General features: G+C 41.4%; 1 protein-coding gene across 3 annotated transcripts in view; it reads right to left on the bottom strand.

Annotated features, from left to right (window-relative positions):
* LOC101990365 (TRPM8 channel-associated factor 1) overlaps positions 1-22,869 on the bottom strand; it is a 46,644-nt gene that overhangs the window by 14,774 nt on the left and 9,001 nt on the right. For 2 of the 3 annotated variants that reach the window (XM_013352473.2, XM_005363807.3), the window contains exon 2: positions 6,439-7,072. In XM_013352473.2, coding sequence (XP_013207927.1) covers positions 6,439-7,058 — 620 coding nt within the window. In that variant the 5' untranslated portion in view covers positions 7,059-7,072. Of the gene's footprint in view, positions 1-6,438; positions 7,073-13,578; positions 13,684-22,869 lie in introns of those variants that run through there. The other variant, XM_005363808.3, reaches the window with a different exon arrangement.

Genomic DNA, 22,869 nt, shown 5'->3' with positions numbered 1-22,869 from the left:
GCTCTGTAGATTTCCTCTCCCTTTAAAAGTGTTTTTCACTGGCTTTATTATTTCATTGGTGTGTGTGTGTGTGTGTGTGTGTGTGTGTGTGAGTTTGATGTGGCCGTTCCTCTATCAACCACTTTCTGCCTTATTTTATACGATAGGGTCTCTTGGTGAACTTGAGCTCACCAACTGAGCTGGACTGCCTGTCAGCAAGCCCCAGACATCCTTCTGCTCTCCTTACCCAATGCTGAGATTACAATTAGACTACCCTGACTAGCTGTCTTCTTTCTTCTTCTCCCTCTCCCTCTCCCCCTCTTCCTCCCCCTTCCCCTCCTCTTCCTCCTCCTCCTTCTTCTTTGGGGAGACTCCTGGGAATCCAGCTCAAGTTCTCATGCTAACACAGAAAGCTGTTTATCTACACAACTATCTTTAGCTAACAGGTGGTGAACACTGGACCATCCAGCACACAGGATGATGAGGTTGAAGTGATGATGATTAGTCTAAGGATGGTATGTATTTCACATTGAGCTCTGCCAATGAACAAACATCTCTAGCTTTTTTATTATTGTTATCATTATCATTGTAGTTTTGTTATTATTATAATAGCTATGATATTAAAATATATAATTATATATACTGTATTTTTATATAAACATATAGTAATTATATAATATAATAATAATTATTATTACTATTTACAACCTTTCACTATGTAGTTTTGGTTGGCCTATAACTCACCATGTAGTCTGGAAGTTACAGTGCAGAGATGTAGCAATATCTGCCTCCTGAGTGATGGGATTAAAAGCATGTACCACCATAGTGCAGAGATGTAGCAATATCTTCCTCCTGAGTGATGGGATTAAAAGCATGTACCACCATACCTTGAAAACTGTATATTTTTTACTTGCTTTACTGTTAATGTCTTCTAGAATTTAATCCAGGAAACCAACTTCCATACAGAACTGGGGTGCTTTAACTACCATTCAATTTATTTTAGTATACATTGTCTCTTTTCTTATGTTTAGCTTCATAATTTGTGTCTGATGTGGGATTCCCTTCTGTATTCTGTGGATATGTTTTATTACCACTAGTTAATAAATAAACTTCTTTGGCCTATGACAAGGTGGAATAGAGCTAGGTAGGAAAACTAAACTGAATGCTGGGAGAAACAAAGCAGAGTCAGGCAGATACCATGTAGCTGCCAAAGGAGAAAGACACTAGAACCTGATTGGTAGACCACAGTCTTGTGGTGATACATAGATGAATAGAAATGGGTTAATGTATGATATGAGAGCCAGCTAGGAATACGCCTGAACTATTTCCCAGTGTTGTAATTAGTATAGTTTCTGTGTGATTACTTGGGTCTGGGTTGCTGGGAAACTAATGCACAACTTCCATTTACATAAAGGCATTCAACGTGGGGGCAATGTGCATTCATTTAACGCCTAAGCTTTAAAAAAAAAGGGGGGCTTCTAGACCCACAAAAAATGGGAGTCAATTAGAGCTTTGTGGTACCTGCATATTTTCAGAAAGCCTCTGTTTGCTGGTAGTGAGCAGAGGCATGGCTCCTTTAAGAGAAGGCTTTCTGACTCAGTGTTAGCAGCAAAAACTGCCTGATTTGTGCTGACAGCATGACAGGCTCTGGCTCTTCCCAGAATTTCTGCTACAGAGCACTTAAATGGGGTTTGTGAGCAGCTTGTTACAAATTGCTTTATGGCAACCCAGACCAACTGTGTCCCTGGATCTGGGGCAATGAGCATGGCTCATAGAGGTGGTGAACATACATCTGCCATGTTGAATGGGGCAACAGGCAAAGCCACAGCAATAGTCCTAGCCATGCTGCTTGGCATTAAAAAAAAAAACCCTCTCCATGTCAGAAAATGATTACAGATACACAATAAGACAGACTCAAACAAAAATACCTCTGAATGTGTCACAGTGTTAGATAAATGTACATGGGTTTAGGAGAGAGAGAGAAGAAAGAGTATAGACAGTCATAGATTAATGGAGTAAAGATAGTAAAATAAATGTTAAAAAGTAATAGATTAAAAAATAAGTCCTGTAAAGATGGAATATACACAGAGAGTCTGTATTATGTGTATTACTGTGTTTTCATTGGATTTTTACTATTAATGAGTTAACTGCTGAAAAACATTTGATTCTGGGACCTGCTAAACTAAACCAACATGTATATTTTAAAGGTATCATGACTTGAAAATCTGACTCTAAGGATATGTTACTTTGGAAAAGAGATTCTGTTTCTGTTTTTATAGAAGATGAGAACCTGTAGATTCCTTCTAAGCTAATGTGGTTTGATAAAACAAGACCACCTGAAAGGTCTCCATGAACCCTAAAGTTACTTCACCTAGCAAACAGCAGGAAGCAGTTTGGAGAAAACTATGCCCAAATTCCCAGAATGATTGTTTATAAATGTTTGTTTTCATTTAAAGAGAAATATGATAAAGAAATGAATACTTTACTTTGGTATGGACTTTGGTTTATTGATATAAAATTTAGAGTCAGTTTTTTATATGTGTATTTGTACTCTTATTTAAGGTATTATGTTTATATAGCTCATTTAAAAATGCAATGTATAATTAAATATTTCAGATTAATAGATAATCATTTATAATAGTCAAACTTGTAGTCATGTTAGTTATGTTTTCTAGATATATAGAAATATATTTCAGTTAGATAGATAATCTTCAACACTTCAGAGATCTATAGAATATGGCATTTAAAAAGTTTTAAGAACTTAGACTATACTTGACATACATCTTCTTCTGGCAGTACCAATTACTTCAAGAAGAAAATGGGCACTGAAGAGGCTCCTTATGATGTTGGTTAGCCATTTGAGCAAGGAAGTGGTCTTGATGGTATGTTATATAAACTGGACATGCAGGACCCACAGAAAAATGACTGCTGAACTTGCCTAAAGAAGGTGAGAGAGTCCTTCAGAGTTCCTACTTCATGAAAGAGTCTGCCAGACATTATAGAGGATACAAACAAAAGTAACTGAAAAACTACCAATGCAGGCAAAACAGTCTTTCAAATTTCCTGCTTCATGGAAAAGTTTGCCAGATATTATGGGCCTATAGGCTGAAGATGAATGCAACAACATTACAAAAGAAATTTGGGTGACTGTCCAGGCAACAAGATGCCTCTGTCTATTTTAGAGTTTTGAAAGTTGCTTATAATTCACTTCCTGTTTACTAAGGTAATATTATATCCTTCTGGTGCCTTTGGTGGAGTTGAAGAAAGTTATAGTTTTCACTAGTTATGATAAAAGATAAATTAGATATGATGCTTTAGACTCACAAAGAATTTTTCTAACTGTAATTCATTCTTGATACTTATTTTGTTATATGTAATTTTTACTATGTCAAGGTTAAAACCTTCCTTTTTATTTGGACAAAAAAGAGAGATGATGTGAGATTCCCCTCTGTACACTGTGAATATGTTTTATTACCATTGGTTAATAAAGAAGCTTCTTTGGACTTTGGTAGGGTAGAATAGAGCTAGGCAGGAAAACTAAACTGAATGCTGGGAAAAAGAATGTGGAGTCAGGCAGATGCCACGTAGCTGCTGAAGGAGAAAGATGCCAGAACCTTACAGGTAGGCTACAGCCTCATGGTAATATATAGATTAATAGAAATAGGTTAATTTATGATATAAGAGCTAGCTAGAAATATGCCCGAACCATTGATCAAACAGTGTTGTTATTAATATAGTTTCTGTGTGATTTTTTGGGTCTGGACAACCAGGAAACCAATGCACAGTCTCTGTTTACATGTGTCTATCAATGTCTGTCCGTTTCACCTGAGTTATCGAAGCATTTTCTGGTATAGATTATGCAAATTCTCTTATTACCCTTTTAATATCTGTAGATCCATATTAATGATCTTACTTCCCTTCTTTACATTTTTAATTCTCCTTTATTGTCATGATCAGCTTATCTAGTGGTTATCACTTTGCTGATTCTTTTAAATAAAACAATTATTGACTTTACTGATTTGCTCTATCCTACATATATTCAGCACAGAACTACCAATAACCTCTAACAATCTGCAGCTCCTTCTTGCAAATACTCATCTATACCTACCCCAATGATGTGGGAGGTGATATATGCTCTGAATATGTTTTATTGCCATTGGTTAATAAAGAAGCTGCTTTTGGGAAATGGCTTAACAGGGTAAAGTGCTGTGGGACAAAGGTCTGTACCCTGTCACTTGTATTTTAAATAAATGCTGACTGGCCAGTAACCAGGCAGAATGTATAGGTGGGGTGTCCAGGCAGGAAGTAGAGGTGGGTCAACGAGAATTCTGGGAAGAGGGAAGTTTTAGTCTGCAGTTGTCATGCAGACAGAGAGGAAGCCAGACACAGAGCAAGCAAGATGTGACTGCCTCACCAAAAAAAGGTACCAAGCCACGTGGCTAACACAGACAAGAATAATGTGCTAATATAAGACATAAGAATTAATTAATAAGAAGCCTGAGTACAAGGCCAATCAGTTTATAACTAATGGAGATCTCTGTGTGATTTCTTTGGGACTTAACAACTGCGAGACCAGGAGGGACAGAAACTTCTGTCAAAAGTAAAGCCAGGCTGAAAGAGATATACATAGAGAGAGTAGGCAGAGTCAGTAAGAAGACACATTGCCACCCAGAGACATACACTTTTGCTGGAGCCCACCAAAACTTTCCCCGTAGACCACGACCTCATGGTGATGCAGAGATCAATGGAGATGGGTTACTTTAGGGTATAAGAGCTAGCTGGAAATATGCTTAAGCTATTAGCCAAACAGTATTGCAAATAATATAGTTTCTGCGTGATTATTTCAGGGCTGGGCAAGTGGGAATGAACTAAAAGCTTCTCCCAACACCCCGATGTTTTCTAAGTCACTTGGGGACACAACTTGCAAAACTCAGAAATCTCTTATAGTAATCTGAAAGTCAAAAGATTCTTCTGTGGATAATATCATTTTACTAATATTCAGGATTGAAGGGACACATATAATGTCAACTTGAAGGTTGGCTCATTTAGATTTCAACATGCTATTTAAGTGTTTAGGGCACTTGAATATGCAGGCTATGATCACTTGTTGAACATTCATTTCCTTGTATGCCTATTGACTTTGGGAACACACAGGATCACATTAACCAGATCTGAAGGGAATGGTACCTAAAAGGGTAAACCAGAGGTTGTATCCCAACACTCTCCTTCTAGGTGGAAAGAGTTGGAAGGACATTCTAAGGAAACACTGTACAGCTACTAGCTTTAGATCCATTTCCAAATTCTTCTGCACTATAATGCATCACATCTTATTTGGCTTTTTAAATGTCTTCCAGATATTGTCATTAGAGATACTCCCATGCCATTCATTCTCAAATCTTTGTACCTCAGTCTTACGATAAGAAATAATATCTGAAACAATATATTCAATAAATTCTGGAATAACTAATGGGTAAACAGAAAGATAGTTTGCACTTCTTGTTGAAGCTCCAATTTGGGGTTAAAATGAGACAAGGTGACTTTTTTCCAAAAATAGAGAGGACACAGTTTATCTGATTAATCTGTTATGAAGATTGATTAATTTAGCTTATTTATCATCCTTCTAAAGGCCTCCCTGGATCCTCCTCACTTTGTTCCCACTAGTTGGAACTAACAGTGTTAATTTTTATGAGAAAGCTAAGGATTTTTATGTATAATGGAAAGTGACCTAGTGACGTTTTCTGCTCTTGAGAGGACCACAGCTTTTAATACTCCACATTCCTCAATCTAATCATACACCTAATGAATGTCTGCTAAGTGCTTATTAATCTGCTGCATGTACAACACCATATGTGTATAACACAGATCGGGATACACTCTCTGGAACCTTCAGTGAAGCTTGCCCCTGTACCAGCATCCGTCATCTTCATTCTTAGATGACCATTTGACCCCAGAGATAAAAGTCCTCTTCCAAAGCCTAGCATTATACATATAACTGTACTGTCTCTTTTAAACTCAACTTCCAAATCTACAAATTTCTGTTTCCTTCCTAAACCCATGCAAACATTTCCAAATACTCACCGCCTTCCAGACTTTGGCCCATAGGATTGCTCTATGATTTTCTTTTCCTAATATTTTCCTTTTCACTGTAAGGAAATCTTCTATGAATCTCCCTGTCAAATCATGGCAATTCTTGAGGTAAACAATATTTTTATTAAGCTAAGTGCTGAGGAATATCAGATTTAGTAGGAATTCTTTTCAAAGAGAAAAGTGGCTTGGTCTGTGGAGGTAGTGTCAATGAAACCTTGCCCATCCTGAGACTCGGATTATTTTTTAAAAAAATCTAATTGACTGTAGCAAATATATGTCTATTCTTTTCTATTAAGTCTAGAAGGAACCCACAGATGGAATGATGTCTGCATTTAATATGAGGCCAACTTCCCATCGTGGTAAGATACTCACCTAACTAAGACAGGGATCTTAGGCATCTTCTTAGAGACTTTATAGAAACTTGTGTCCGCTTTAATTTCAGTGAAGTACACACCAGCTACACTGGTCACCAGATTCCCAGGAAATGTGAACAGAACTCTTTCATCTTCGCCCTGGTTAGCCCAATCCCAGGCTTGGCCTCCTATGAGCAAGCCCCCTCCGCGTTTCACAAACTGGACTAGTTTGTCAGCCATGGTTTCACTGTAGGCATCAATACAGTAAACTCCCAGGGAGTCATTGACTTCAGGTTCAATTTGTGAGTCTATTCCACAACTCTCCAGGATTTTCACCAATGGTTCTAATGCTGGGTGTATGCCAATGGGAGACTTAGAGGAGGAACGGAGCCATCCCACAGCATTGACAAGGAAGACAAAGAGCTGGGTTTCCACCAAGTAGTCCTCATGAGCTAGTACGATCATGCGCCCTCTGCCATAGGAAGAGGCAGCAATGATGACCTGGCCCATGTCATTCACCATCACAGGAAATGAAGCCTCTCCAATAAGAAGCAGTTCACATGGGACAGAATCCTCAGGGATATCCCAGCTTGTCACTCCAGTCATAAGGGACTCAAAGGCAGCAGAAGGAGTCGTCATGGTTCTGTTGGTTTCTACAGAGAAAAAGACCAAAGACCCAGTTTAGCAAAGAATGATTAAAAAATCAAAACCCAAGCAAGGTACTTCTACCAGCTGTAGCAATGACATTACTGTGTAAAAAGACGGACATTGAGACAACTTGAGTCTCAGTATCCACGTATTTAATTCATCCTCATGATCAAACTTAGAGAGTGCAAGATTCTCTTCTACCACTGAGGGAAACAACACAGAAAGAAGAGATGATGGTAGAATCGTGTCTCCCAAAGACAGTAGTTTGATTTCCTAACCCTCTGTTATCGATGAATGCAACTTGTTTTGGAAACAGGGTCTGGAGGTGCTACCTAGTCAACATGAGGCCATGTTGGATTTGGAAACTGAGGGATTGGCACATAGAGTAGAGTGCTATTAGAAGATGGAGACAGAGAATGACAAGATGTGTCTGAAGACTGATGAATAACAAAGCTTGCTGGCAAAACCCAGAAGCTATAAGAGAGGCATGGTACAAATTCTACCTCTGAAACTCCAGAAGGAATCAGCACTACTGAAGCCTGGAATATTTTAACCCTCCAGAACTGTGACGCAACCATCCTAATGCTACAACCCTTTAATAGAGTTCTTCACGTTGTAGTGACCCCCCCACCATAAAATTGTTTCATTGCGACTTCAGAACTCCAAATTTGCTACTGTTATGAATTATAAATATCTGACACTCAAGCCCTGTGAAAGGGCTGTTTGACTCCCAAAGGATTGGGATCCCCAGGTTGAGAACCACCGCTCTAGAACTTTGCAGATATAAAACAGCATCATTTTTAAGCCACCCTAATTGTAATTATTTGATGGGGACGCCTCTGAGAACTGGTGCAGTGGTATAAATTGCTCTGCTTTCGCACCTCTCCCATTTATTTTGGTTTCCTTGTTGGGATTATTAACTTCAGTTGGGAGCATTTAGAACACCAGGCAGAAAAGTCAGGCATCTCCAGTTTCAGTCGGTCCCAAGCTGAATCAGAGAAACACGAAAACTCTCTGTGGCTGAATACCACATGCCAGACAACCAGAAGCAGAATGTAGCAAATTATGAAGTTATGGCAGATTCTTCCTTGCACCTAAGACATAACTGAGAAGAGTGTTGCCTGTATATACCAGATCCCAAATACCCTTCATTGGGAGCTTCGATTCAATGCTTCTCTACAATCTTCCACCAGTGTTCAGTCATGTGCACACACTACACATTTGCTCTTGTACTTGTTTGGTTAAGAGTCAATCACTCACTTATATTTGTGAATAATATGGGATATTCACAAGGGAGTATTCGAATCTGCTGTTGAGTATTGTAACCATCAGATTGAGCATTTATTGATGGTGACTGCACAGTTCTCTTATTTTGCAGCTAATGTTAAGGCTAATGCTGAGCATAAGGAATAATGGCTATGGCATACATTTTTACATATCTCTCTGGATCCCTGGAAAAGACCTTGAGCTGAGTGCTTCGATGTAACATGAGGGCCGGCTTTTTGGGGTTTCTGTCCCGCCTGGTACCCCACAGCTGGCAAGTCCCAAAGAAAATCACACAGAGATCTCCATAAGTTATAAAACGGATTGGCCCATTAGCTCAGTCTTATCATTAGCTCTTGTAGCTTATATTAACCCATTGTTCTTATCTATGTTAGCCACGTGGCTCAGTACCTTTCTCAGCCAGGTACTTTTCTCAGTATCCTGCGTCTCAGTGGTCTGGGCAGGAATGGGAGGAATGGGCTTTCTCCTTTCCAGCACTCTCATGTTCTCATTGCCCTGCCTCTACTTTTTGTCTGGTTGACCCGCCTGTCTTCTTGCCTGGCCAATCAGTGTTTTATTAAAATACATTGACAGAACACAGATATTAAATACATTAAAATACATTAAATGCATTAAAATACATAAAATACATTAAATACATTGACAGAACACAGACAGTTCTCCCACACCACTTCGAATTCCACATCCATGGATGGAAAGACCTCTGTCCTAGGTAGCTAATAAACTCAAGTACCTGCTGAAAAAAGTGGACCACTGACTTGTGGCATGTCCCTCACTTACAGAATCCTTAAATTTGGAGCTGTGTGTGGTGGTGAACTTCTGAAATCTTAGCAATTAGGAAGCAGAGGCAAACTGAGAGAAAATAAAATCCTATTATGTTAAGCCACCTTATGTGCCGTCGTGTAATACGGCTACCTCCCGGAACTGAGCCAGTGGTGTGGCCCATGTCAGGAGTTCAAGGGCAGACTTGGCTACACGAGTCTCTGCCTCTGAAACACAAAACACCTTTTCTTGCAGAAAAGAAGAGCTTCTATAGGTAAAATTCATGAACCTAATGCTTTTAGCTGTTAAATACCAGCACTGACTTTTTACCCCTCTCAGAGAATAGCTAACCAGCCAACAGAAGTTAGGGAGGAACTTGCCCCTTCCTCGCCTTTCCTGGTGCCCATAAACAAGCAGGACAGCAGCACACTGTGCAGAGAGAGTCACAGTATGTCCACTCTTCCTATTTCTTCCCATTTCCACTTGGCCACAAGCCCTGACGATATCTTTGCTGACAGTTTGCCAGCACACTGCCATTAACCCAATTTGGTTCTTTAGTAATTCATGTCTGGACTGAAGGAATCTCGTTTCCAAGTCTCTCTTGGGTCTGTTCCTACCCTTATTCTTCTGAAAGGACTCTAGTAACATTTTGTCCTTGAAGAGAAATCTACAGAGATTCACCTGTGTCCACTGGAGAGACCCTTCCCCAGTGTGACCTTCCATATGGTGGAGTGGCAGCTCCTGCAAGTCTCCAGCCGATGCCCTTCTCCCTCGAAGCTACTACCCACGACAGTGGCAGCTTCTTCTCCCTCCCTCGAGCTCTCAGAGCAGGACAGATTCTACTTCTCTTCCCTTCGTCCCTCAAACTATCACCTAGGACAAACTCTGCTCCCATTTCCGACTTCCTTTCTGCTTCCCCACTCGCATCCCCAGTGCCACCCTTCTGTCTTCGGGAACTCTACTTTTCTAAGTTAAGTTGTACCCAGAGGAGGAAATTCAAAATTTGCTCTGGAAAAAAAACTAATCTAAGGCACAAGTCAGACAATAGGAAGAATAGGAAGCTTAATTAAGGTTATTAAAGGATGAAGTGAGATATAGAGGAGGAGGCAGAGCAGAGAAGATGGATAGATGAAGGGGAACATGAAGATAATTAATTGGCCCATCCATACCCCCTTGTAGTAAGAGTGGAAGAATTTTAAAAATATATCCATAGATGCTGAATGCCCCACAAAACTACAAATGGACACTAGTAACTGAAACCGGGGAGCGGGCATAGATCAGAGACAGGGGAGTTTCCTAGGATCACTTTCATGTATGTGCTCCAGGATCTGAAATTCAGTCACGCACTTAATCAATTTCCACATATCTCCCTAGACACTCCATCGTACCCCAAATGACATCCAGCTGCACATCTCCTCTCACTGCACACATTCCCTTAGGAGAGACCCACCAAACCTCTCTGTCTTGGCCAATGCTTTCCACAATGTGGAAGTCACACCCTCTGAGAAGAGAATTCATATTTATACACCTAACTCACTAGTTGTTCTCTTGAGATAGTTTGTGTGTACATGACTTAAATCTATTTGGCATCTATTTAGAATGATCTAGATAATATTTTTAGTGAGAATTTCAAGCCCCTGTGTACGTTTTGAACCTTTTTTTCTGTGGCTAAGACAGTGGTAACAATAGAGTAGCAACAGCAGTAATTACAGTCATCAACTTTCTTATATTGCAGCACATAATTTATTAAATTTGCTTAATTCTGACAAACTTAAAAGGCATATATTATCACTTTCTCCACTGTACAGTTTCTGGGGGATAAAACCCCAAATCTTTTGAGTGGTCAGGGAATTTGTCACTTGCTTAATATCACATAGGTGGGTAAATAATGAACCTAGGCTCCCAATCCAGGAAATGCAGAGCTGGAGTACAGTTCTTTTAAAAATATTTATCTGTTTTATGTGCATGTGTGTGTGCTGGCTAGTTTTATGCCAACTTGACACAAGACAGAATCATCTGAAAGGAGGGAGCCTCAATTGAGAAAATGCCTTTATAAGTTCCAGCTGTAGGGTATTTTCCTACCTAATGATTGATGGGGAAGGGCTAGCCCATTGTTGGTGATGCTATCCCTGGCCTGGTGGTCTTGGGTTCTAGTTAAAGAAACAAAAGAAAAAGGATGAACATGCCAGTAAGCAGCACCCCTCCATGGCCTCTACATCAGCTTCTGCCTCCAGGTTCCAGCCCTCCTTGAGCTGCTGTCCTGACCTCCTTCAGTGATTGGACTATGATGTGGAGGTATAAGTCAAATAAGCTCCTCCCTCCCCGACTTGCTTCTGATCATGGTGTTTCATCTCAGTAATAGTACCCCTAGTACAATATGTGTTTGAGTAGAATGTACGTTGGTCGTGTGCCTGCGGGAGCTAACAGAGCTCAGAAGGAGTTGGAGTCTCTGGAATTGGAGTTATAGGTGGTTTTAAGGTACTATGTGTGTGCTGGAAATCAAACAATAATACTCTTAACCACTGAGCTATCTCTCTACCCAAAAGCAGAGGTTCTTAAGCAGCAAGAATATGTTAGTGTTTGCTAAGTTCCAAGATTTTCTTTATATGCATATATATCCATGGAAGCCCCAGTTAGACATAGTAGCCTGGTCACATTGGGGATGGAAGGGGGCAAGTGTTTTTCTTCATACAAATTTTCATCCTTTAAATTGCCCCCCCCTCCAGCTCTTATCCTCTCTCCCGTGTGATAGCTGTGGTCCCACTGAACTTACTAACATCTCTGTCAGTGCAAAAGTTATCCCAGGTACAATCTGTACAGCAGGGAGAAAGCAGACATTCCAATTCGATCACAAAGCAGTCCCATAGCCCCAAACATGGCCTTCCCAGAGAAGGATGTATGAAAAGGGAGGTGTGGCCATCTTGGGGAAAAGGATCCCTCACAGCTTGCACTTCCCTTTGATTTCAGATCTGCATTCCCTAGGTAGCTGTCGTGGATGTGTGACTGAGAGATGGATTTGAGGGTAAAGGCACACCTGGGGTACTTCTCTGTAAACGGCTAGCCTCACCTTGCACTAATATCTGAAACACAATTCTCTGTGTCTTCTCTTTTCAATGTCCCTTTCTTCTAAGAAGGCTTTTTTTCTTTTTCCTTATACATCGGAGACTTTTCCCAACATCCACCATGCTCTGCTAACCTAGAATTCAAACGTATCCAGTTCTTTCTTTGACACTCCACCCTAGACAGTTCCCACCACATCTTTATTTAATTTTAGCTTAAGAAATTGTTTCATTCACACATCGCAAAGAATGTATAATGCACTCAGAAGAATAATACAACAGTTAAAAAGTTAAGCTTTTTACTTGGTAAGATTAACAGCATCAGTATTGCAAAGAAGTGTCTTTGGAGTCCCCCACCTTGGATCCCTCCATCCCATCCTCCGCAGGAGTAAGATTAAAAACTTGGGTTTATGGTCCCATGTTCCTGTCTTACCACACTGAACCCTGCATTTCAGGGCTCACAGGGCTGTCTCCCTCTACCTTACACTTGTTCACTTTTCCCGTTGGCTTACTAAAAACGAGGTATTTGAGGATTCTGACCCACCCTTTGCCATTAGAAGCCCAGGTGCTGCTTCTTAGCTGTGGGTCTGCTTGCCCCAGAGGAATTCTATCAAATACGCTGTGTGATAAAGATCTATCCACACCACCGGGGCAGCCACAACTAAGCTGGAGCCTGACGAAAGCCGCCCCCTCACCTCCTTTGCCTTCCCTCTAATGGCCAGTCTGCAGAGTACGTGGGTGACGTCAGAGGAGGGGAGGGGGCGCTGGAGGAGGGAGGTTTGGCTAGCAGAGGAGGAGGGCAGCCAAGTGGAAAATCTCAGGCTGCGGATTCTCCAGGCCTCTGGACCAGAGACTGCCCTCTCCTCTACACACACCCACACTCCAGGCCCCTGTGAACAATGCGGAGTGGGCCAGCGATCTGGGTCCTAGTGATCCTGTTTGTTAGGCTCAAGAAGCCGTAGGATGAAATGGTGCTCTATCATCAGCTACCTGTGTGACAAGTACGCCCACGCCCAGCCCCGTCCTCTGAAGCCGCGCATTAGATGTGCTACTGCTGATGGGGCCTGTCTAGAACTCACCCACACAAAGCGGTTGCACACAAACGTCACTGTCAGACCCAGGCCAGTAGGAGCAAGATCGCGGGGTCCGGGGTGGGAGTGAGGGGGGTGGGGTGGGATGCTCAGCCTCGGAGCACAGCAAAATCCCCGTCAGAAGGCTGGCAGGAAGCACCAGGCAGCCGCTGTCCAGATCTGGACACACCCAGGCCCGCAGCACCGAGGTCCCTCTCGTAGGTCGCCAGCGTCCCCGGAGTAGCCCTGGTCTCCCGCTCGGCCCGCCTCCAACCCCGGCGTCCAACCCGGGTCACAGGCTCCTTCGCCCACCGACTTTCCCTGAGGGCCACTCACCCTGCGATTCCACCAGTGCAGCTGTCTTTGCGCTGCAAGGGCCGCGGAAGCGAGCTAGCCAGGGGCTTCTCTGCAGAGTACCGCGGTGTCTCGGAGCAGCGGCCGAAAGCCTGGAGCCGAGCGGGGAGGAGACCCAAGCCAGAGAAGAGGAGGGGTTCCTAGCCAGTCTCCTCCCACTTCCTCCGGCTGGAGTGGGAGCCCGAGGGGCGGCGCTTGCCAGGAGACAACGCTTCTTTGTGTCGCTGGCTCAGGCGACAAGGCATTGAGGTGGATTAGGGACACCTAGAAAAGGTCTCATCCTAGCAATGTGGATGGCCATTTTATTAAAACTTCAGTGGGTTATTTCTGTTTACTAGGAAGGTACAGGATGAACCAACCAAGGCATGTGCATTCTGACTTACCGAACGCTTACGCAGAACCCAAATCCCTGTTTAGTTTAGGATGGATGGACCTTGATATATTGCCTAGGGAAACGCACACGAATTGCAGGGATAGTTGAATATGCTTTTGTTTTTGTACTGGGGATGAGAAAGGAAAGAAACCTTTCTTCCTGTCAATACTGTTTAATCTGAGAAATAGGAGAGAGGATACTGCATATAACCACACTGATCTCACCGTTATGTGTGTTACTTTGGTAAATGCAAAAATAACATTTCAAAGGAACAATAGACAGTTGAAGTACTTTGTTCTGGGAAGCCGGTCCTGCCTGACAACCAGCTGACCTCCCTTTATGAAACGCCTGGTCCTATCTGGGTGGTGACGCCAGCTGTTACACTGCCAGGTCTAATAAGTAAAATGCGGAGAAGGGCTGTTGGTGGTGGGACTGATTCAAATCTCAGTGGCACACTTTACCAGCTGTGGGGATTTAAGCTACTCGATCTACACCTCTTTTATTTTCTGCAAGATGGAGATGAAAAATGAATACCTATATCCCAGATGGAAGGCTTAACCAGATGGGCTAATACGTGTTCTCAAGAGAACACCAGGCATAAATACAACTGTGTGACTATCTTGACAAAATAAATATTCAGACATCCCAAGATTGAGCGTTTTGTGCTTTGAATCCTAGTAGGGTTGGGATGCACGCACAAACCACACTTTCTTTCCCCATCTCTTTTCAATAGCCTTTCTCCCAAATAAATCATATGAATTCCAATCAAAGTCCCTTAGGCTGGTAGGGTTCAGTGGCAGGTTTTATTTAGAGGGACCAAATGGAATAAAACCAAATAACCAGAATTCAGGTCCTGTCAGGTAAAGGCCATCCAAGAGACAGGAAGTACATACCCTCTCTTGTTCAGGTCTCTGGATTCTGAGGTCTCTGGATTCGGTATATATGCTCTCTCATCCAGGTCTCTGGATTCCCAGCAAGTGAGGAGCTTTGATTTGACAACTAAGTCCCACTCTGACAGAAGTCAGGATTGACAGTTTGTCAGGATAAAATCTCCTTGAGTTGGGGGGGGAGCGGGGGAGGCTGAACGTCAGAATTAAAATGCACGCTGCTTATATAAAAATACATATAAACGGTAAAAGTTATATGAGAAGAGTACACACTAACCTGCTTCCAAGAATGGGGCTGGGGGCTAGGTTTCAGAAAATGGGGGGGGGGAGCAGGAGCGGGAAAGAGGAGGAGATTACAAAGGTGAAAAAACGTCAGCAACCGAAAAACTACATTTCCGTTATGTAACTTTGAAATATTTCCTAGTGAAAACTGTCTAAGGGCTGAAATTAATAGACTTTTCTTAATTAAGTTTCAGGGTGGAAAATGAACATATCGAACAAGAGCTGGAGAGATAGGTAGATAAATGCAGGCACCGCCGAGATGGGGAAGTCACAAAACCTCGCTTTTGACCGACAGCAGCAAGCAGTCTTGAGCCCAGAGCTCCGCGTGTTGTCCTAGCATCGCGGGCTCCCAGGGACTTCAGAATTTAGGTCTCTCACCAGACTGTGGCAGACCCCAGCGGCCTTTACCCAGCCCTGTGACTGTGTCTTACAGAGCTTCCTTCCTGCAGGGCTGTGAAAAGGAAATACACAAACAGCCCAGGGATTCAGTGGTTGGTGGTAGGTGGGCTGCACAGAGGAGGGGACCAATCCTAGGAGTCAATTGATCACTTTGAGGGATGAGGGCGGAGCTCCGCCAGATGCTCTGGTTTGCCCAGGACTTGTTTGGGTCAGTTTCTGATTCCCTTAACCCCCAATGCTCGGGACCCAGCCCAAGCACTTATCTTGGGAGTATAGTGCACGCGCGCCAGTGCCGCCCCCTCCCCACCCCGCCACTACCTGATAAGCAATGACTGGTTTTTTTTGAGGCTGGGATCTAAAACTAAACCTTGTAGCCATGGCCTGGCTTTTTGCCACGTCCTGCTGAGCCTTATCAGTCTGTAGCTTGTGATCCCAGGGGCAGAACCCCTGGGAAAAAGCCACTTAGGTCTTTTCATGGGGGCCCCAAAGGCTGAAGGAGGTCTGTGCTAGTCCTGTACAATCTCCAGCTTCCCACTCCTCAACTTTCTTGTCTGTTTCCTCATGCCGGTTAGAAGATGCAGTTCCCGGACTCGATCTTTACGGGAAAGCAGATTCAATGGCTAAAGGCTAAATGACACACTACATCACTTAAGACTTAACAACTCCCCAATGCAGAGGAAGTATAAATTAACAACTGTGTTTTTATTTTCTTTCAATTTCCCACTTTACCCAGGTCATACACTGGTGGTCCACAGTGTGATAGTTGATAGCAACTGATAACTTGATGAGATCTAGGAACACCTGGCAGATGGTCCTCTGGGCCTGTCCATAGGGATTATCTTGATTAGGTTAACTGTGAGGGGAAGATTCTGCTACTATGGGTGGCTCCATTCCCTAGGCTCGGACCCTGAACTGTATAAGAAGGAGAAAGTGGGCTGAGCACAGACATTCACCATCTACTGCTTCCTGACTGCTGAGGAGCTGCCTCAGACTCCTGCCACTGTGGCTTCTGTCATGAGGAAGTATCACACCAGACTGTACACTAAAACAAATCCTTCTTTAAGTGACTTTGTCAGTGCGTTTTATAATAGCAGCAGAAAAGCAACTGATGCACATGGCGTCTGCTGGATTGATAAAATGGAGAAATGGCCGTGAGGATTGATAAAATGGAGAAACGGCCGTGAGGATTGATAAAATGGAGAAACGGCCGTGAGGATTGATAAAATGGAGAAACGGCCGTGAGGTGAGGAAGGGAGTGCCGACAATGAGTCCCAAGGAAAGCAACCGCTGTCAGATGTAGAAGAGTGATCACATTACGACTGGTCTGTACCATGCATTTTCTCTTCTCCTTCATTCCCAAATTAGTCTCCCTCTTAGGCCTTTTGATTTTTCCATATATCTCTAAATACCTTCCAAAATTATGTTTTTATTTTAATATTCAGTGTGTGCTTGCATGCACACATTTGGGTGCCTGTGGAGGACAGAAGAGCGCATTGGGACCCCTGGAGCTGGATGTTAGCTGTCTATTGTAAACTGAACTCAGATCCTCTGGAAGACCAGCAAGCACTCATAACTACTGAGCCATCTCCCTGGCCCCTCAATGCCTTCTTCAATACATGAGCTGGTTCTTCTTTCTTCCTCTGTCACAGGGTCCCTATTACTAAATCAGTTCTAAGTTTTACACCCTTTCTTATTTTTACTTCTTGAGTTCTCTTGTTTTGCTTATGGTTTTAGCCCTTCATACTTCCAAGTAAGGGACACTGCTATAAAATTCTGAAAGCACTGAAGTAACTTTTGAGATAGTAAGTCTATGTGCCTAGTCACATGTGAGGGAAGGAACAATCTATTGACAATCTATAGTTTAAAGTATTCTTTCAAAGTATTAGCTCAACTCTTATATTGCTAAATTCTCTCAACATGTATTTTCAGTGAAACTTTTACAACCCTACTTTCACAAGGAACATGTTATCACATAAAAATAAAGACTAGTTACTTCAAGAGCTGGAAAATCAATAACTTTTTGTATTTAAGTTAAAATATTAAGAGTAACATTTTGAAATGAAAGACAAAACTGCTTGCTAAACATCCTTAAGTCTCTCTACCCAATAGAAGTGCATACATATTTTACTTGAAAGCTATAATGACTACCTTAATTGTCATCATAGAACCTTCATCCAGTAACTGATGGAAGCAGATGCAGAGATCCACAGCAAAGCACTGGACTGAGCTACTGGAGGCCAGTAGAAGAGAGGAAAGGGTGATAATATGAGCAAAAGGATCAAGACCATGAAGGTGATACCCACAGAAACAACTGTCCTGAGCTAGTGAGAGCTCACTCGTTCTGGACTGATAGTGGGGTAACCTGCATAGGACCAAATTAGGCCCACTGATTGTGGGGGACAGTTATGAGGCTGGGGCAGTCTGTGACTCCACTAGCAGTGGGACCAGGATTTATCCCTAGTGCTTGAACTGGCATCTTAGAGCATATTCTCTTTGCAGGAATACCTTGCTAAGCCTAGATATAGGGGAAAATGCCTTGTTATTGCCTTGAAGTGAAGTGTCAGACTTTGTTGACTCATTGGGAAGCCTCACCCTTTCTGAGGAGTGGGTGGGGCTGGGGTGAGCTGGGAGGAAGCACGGGGTGAAAGAAGGAGAGGGAGTGGAGAGGGAGTGGGAATGGGGTTAGCTATGTAAAACTCGAAAAGATTGTATTAAAAATTCTTAATATAAAAGAGGTATATATACATTGCAGTAGTTTAAAGATGAGGTGTCCACCCCAAAAGGCTCATTAGTTGAAGGCTTAGTTCTCAATTCTTAGCTTGACTGGCAGGTGCTTAGATCATGAAGGCTCTCACTTTAGACTCTAAACTAATTGGCTAGTAAGAAGTAGGACATAGTTAGAAGTGGGTCACTTGTTGAGCACCTTTGAGACTTATAGTTCACCTCAGACATTTTCTTTCCTCCCCTCTTTGCTTCCTAAGATGAGGTGAGCAGTCTCGAGAAAGCCTGCCTGACCACTGTAGTCTTTCCTTGTCTCAGCCCACAGCAATGGAGCAAATGAGCAAACAAGTGTTTCCCTCTCTCTCAGCTATTTATCACAGATATAAGCCTAACACATACAGTCACTTAAAACAGAAAAACCATTTTTACGAATAAAGTTCAGAATAACATTCACCTGAGGATAAGACAGTGAATGTCCCCAATTGGGATCTGGTTTATTTTTACTTTTGTTTTGTTTTACACATTGTTTTTAAACATTTTAAATACTGATCCAAGGATGTTTTGAGTTTGTAAAAATTCATAAAGCTGCATAAACATCTATGCTTCATTGTTGATATATATTCTTGCAAGTATTATGCTAATAGGAGGTTATGGAAGTTATTTTTTGGTTGTAAAATTATTTCAATTAGATGTCCCATGTTAAGCCACAAAAGACTACAAATACAGAATATAAGTGTGTCATTATGATATGAAAATAAGGGATAAGCAAAGTCAAAATAAACTAAAAATAGGGACGCTAAGAAGCAAGCACAGAAACTACCTTTCATCATGACTTTTAAGAACCTTGGAGAATGAATTAAGAGTGACTTTATGGCGTCACAAGCTCACAACAGCACCAGCAAGCTCACATTTGTGAATGGTTTGATTTAAGGCTCACTGACAAGAGGCGACCTTCTTTAGAGTAAGTTTAGCAAGAAATACAAGTGACCCAACAAAAAAGAAATGAATACAACTTCCTTATCTCTGCTTTCCTAGAGGATGAGGGGAAAGCATTCAGGATTCATAACTAACTACACATTAGCCACACATATAGATTTACAATCCAAATGATTGTTACTTTTACTAACTGAAAACTCCAAGCAAATAACATATTTTGAAATAGTCCCAGTTTGGTAATATTTCAAGTATGTAGAAACTAATACAGACTGTTTCTGGAGAACATTAACTTCAATGTATACAAAGAATTGCTACAGAGGAAAAAAACAAAACTCCACACAAAAGAAGCACCTCCCAATGACAGCTGTAGAAAGTCAACAGACACTCCAGGAAAGACTATGAATAGAAATCATCACAAACAATATATCGGAAACAGGTAGAGTTCAGAGAAGTGTTAGGCATAGAATATAAACTAACCACATTTAACAGACAGAAACAAAGGAGAAAATGTAAAACAAGTCTGAACATTACATAGCTATATTTATAAGATATCAAACAGAATTAGAAATGTAAAATAGGATAGTTAAAATATAATGTTCAAAATAAAAACAGTTCTTGAGTAGATTAAATAGATGGTTACACAAAATTAGATGTAAATTATTGCAGTGAATCTAGAACAGAGGAAATTTAATAAAAATTACTGGACTGGATTTAAAGTGGAGGAAAGCAAAAAAATGCGGAAAATGCAAAAGAATGAATAAAAGATATGGAGGGCATATTAAGAAAATTCAACATGTACCTGCTCTGATCTCTAAGTGAATGTTAGAAAAAATCATACCAGAGTAATTTTTGGCAGAAGTAACTGCCATTAATTTTCTATAGTTCTATAGAAGTCCCAGTTCTCAGATCCAGAATGCCTAACACATTCAAACAAGACAGATCTTGTTGTATATCCTAGTGAACTCAAGAGCAGAAAAAATCAACGGCGTGACAATTGGTGAGTAAGAGCTATTCTAGTGGTCATAGAATTGCAATCATTGGAAAGTAGCTGACAGCTTCACAGCACACAATCTTCTCTGAAACAAGAGACAATATGATGATATTTCAACATAAACAAAAAACTAGGTAATCTGGAATTTCACAGCCTGCAAACTACCTCTTAAACATTTTTTTTTTCAGGCCAACAAGTAGTGAGAATTTATCAGATCTGATGAGGGAAATTCAAAAGAATGTATCTTAAGAATGAGGACAAAGATCTGAGATGTTCGGGCATAATGGTGAGAGGTCAGCTGCTCTCACCTTGAGAAACTTATCTTTGGCACAAGACCCACTAAAGATAGAGAGGAAGAAAAAAAACCTGGAAAATATAGTCTCTTCCAAAGAATAGACAACTCAAGACCCTTCGATGAGGGTTTCAAGAGACAAGTCCTTCAGGAACAGAAAACATAGAACTCCACCTTCCCTAAAACTTTTTCCTCTTGAATATTTTGCCACTCATAGTGCAAAGTAACTGAGGCCGCTGTCAGCCCCATTCATTAGCTCTAGATTAGCAAACAAACCAGAGCTCAAACACAGACCTCAGAAGGAGAGCCTCGAAAACAAAGAATAAAAACTCTACCTGAAGATTTCCTTTTTTCTTCTGGTATTTCCTACGATACTTGCAGGAAAGACCTCCAAGAAACCTTGTCAAAAACGTCATTCATTTCAGAACCTGAAAACATGGTAGTGGACATCAAGCTAAAACAAGAAGGTTCCTGCACTCCCGCTATGAGATGCAGTTGACACATAGGAAAACTCACGGTTTATCAGTAAAGGTCACGTTTTAGCAATAAAGACCGTGTTTTCAGAGCAAAGTCAAACCTGTAGTGGACCAGTACTAACGGAAAGGTGTCAAAGCTTTCTTCTAGACCAGTGGTTTTTAACCTTCTTAATGCTGCAAACCTTTAATACAGTTCCTCATGCTGTGGTGACCCCCAACCATAAAATCATTGTTTGCTACTACTTCATAATGTAATTTTCCTACTCTTATGAATGGTATATAAATATGTGTGCTTTCTGATGGTTTTAGGCAACCCCTGTGAACGGGTCATTCAAACTCCAAAGGGGTCTCATAGGTTGTTAAAGAATGTTATCTGTACCTTTATCTCTAAGCCTCTTGTATGGCAGCAACATCAACCAGAACCTTAGAATTTTTCATCAACAATGTCTTAAAATCAGTGAAGGGTTGAAGGAAGCTAAGAAGTAGGAAATTCTGCCTAGAACTGAAGAAAAACCACAGATGAGAGAAATAGATTTTTGAGTGATCCTGATAGGTAGGAGATGGCTCAACAGGTAAGGGCTGCTACTACTATTGTAGATTATGGGAGCTCAGTCCAAGCTCCCACACCATGGCTGCTCACAATCACCTGACTCTAGGGCATCTGACCTCTTCCTCTGGCCTCTGAAGGTGCTGCACCCACATGTACAAATGCATAACACATACATTAACTAAAAAAAAATCTAAAAAACAGTGCTGAACAAAATTATGAGGCATGGCAAGATGTGTACAATTAGTGTTCTATGGGAAAGGAGAGAAAGAGAAGCAATACGTTGACAACTAGTGTCTGAGAATTACTTAAGGCAGATGAAAAACATTAAAACACAAACCAAGAATCTGTGAGTTTCTGAGCACAATAAATAGAGAGAAATCCACACTCTGCATAGTGAAGCTGCTGAAAATCAGATTTACAGAAATCTGAAGAACAACCACAGGCAAGGATACTCTCTACTCAAAGTTTCCAAACTATAGCTTGCTTTCAAAAGAAATGACGGAAATAGGGACAGCACAGAATTGGAAGAAACTAACATCTACCAACCAACAATTTTGTGCATAGCAAAAATATCTCTCAAAGTTAAAGGCAAAATAAAGACAGTTTTAGATAACCACAGTTAGAATAAATTTGGGAGCAGTAGAATACAATACAGAAACTACTAAATGGAGCTCTTCAGATTAAGCAAAACTACCAAGACAGAAACAACACACTGTGGGAAGACAGTGTGCGGTACAGAGTAATCCATGTACAAATGTAAATGAATATTGGCTTCTGAAAATAAACAAACATCAGATCTTGTGGTAGACTATAACGTGAAATCAATTATAGGGTTAACACAGCTGAATGACTGGATTTATGGAGATCAACTGGCTAAAATCTTGTTTTTAAAATAGATAAATATAATAATTTGAGGCTATAATGACTGTAAGGTAAGTCATAAAATGCATAATTAGCATTAAAAGTGATAAAAATCATATTATTCAAAAATAATACAGGAACCGGGAGATGGCTCAGTGGTAAGAGTGCTTACTCTCCAACCATGAGGAACTGAAGTCAATCCTTAGCATTTACTTAAACAACCAGGTGGGGCGGTTGGCAGAACACAAACCTATAATCCAGTTCTGTAAGTTAGAGACAGGAGGATGCCCTGACTTTCCTTGCCAGGCACTATCACAGAAAGAGCAAATCCCTGGTTCAGTGAGTCACCTTCCCTACAGGGAATAGGGTGACAATAGGATACACATTGCTTCTTGTTTGGTCTCTGTGTATGTGTAAGGGTGCTCCCCTCACTCACGTGACAGTAGGATACACATTGTTTCTTGTTTGGTCTCTGTGTGTGTGTAAGGGTGCTCCCCTCACTCAC

The sequence above is a fragment of the Microtus ochrogaster genome, linkage group LG12 (genome assembly GCF_000317375.1).
Source record: "Microtus ochrogaster isolate Prairie Vole_2 linkage group LG12, MicOch1.0, whole genome shotgun sequence".
Classification (NCBI taxonomy): Eukaryota; Metazoa; Chordata; class Mammalia; order Rodentia; family Cricetidae; genus Microtus; species Microtus ochrogaster.
Note: the sequence above shows the minus strand (reverse complement) of the source record. Positions and strands in the feature narration are given on the sequence as shown.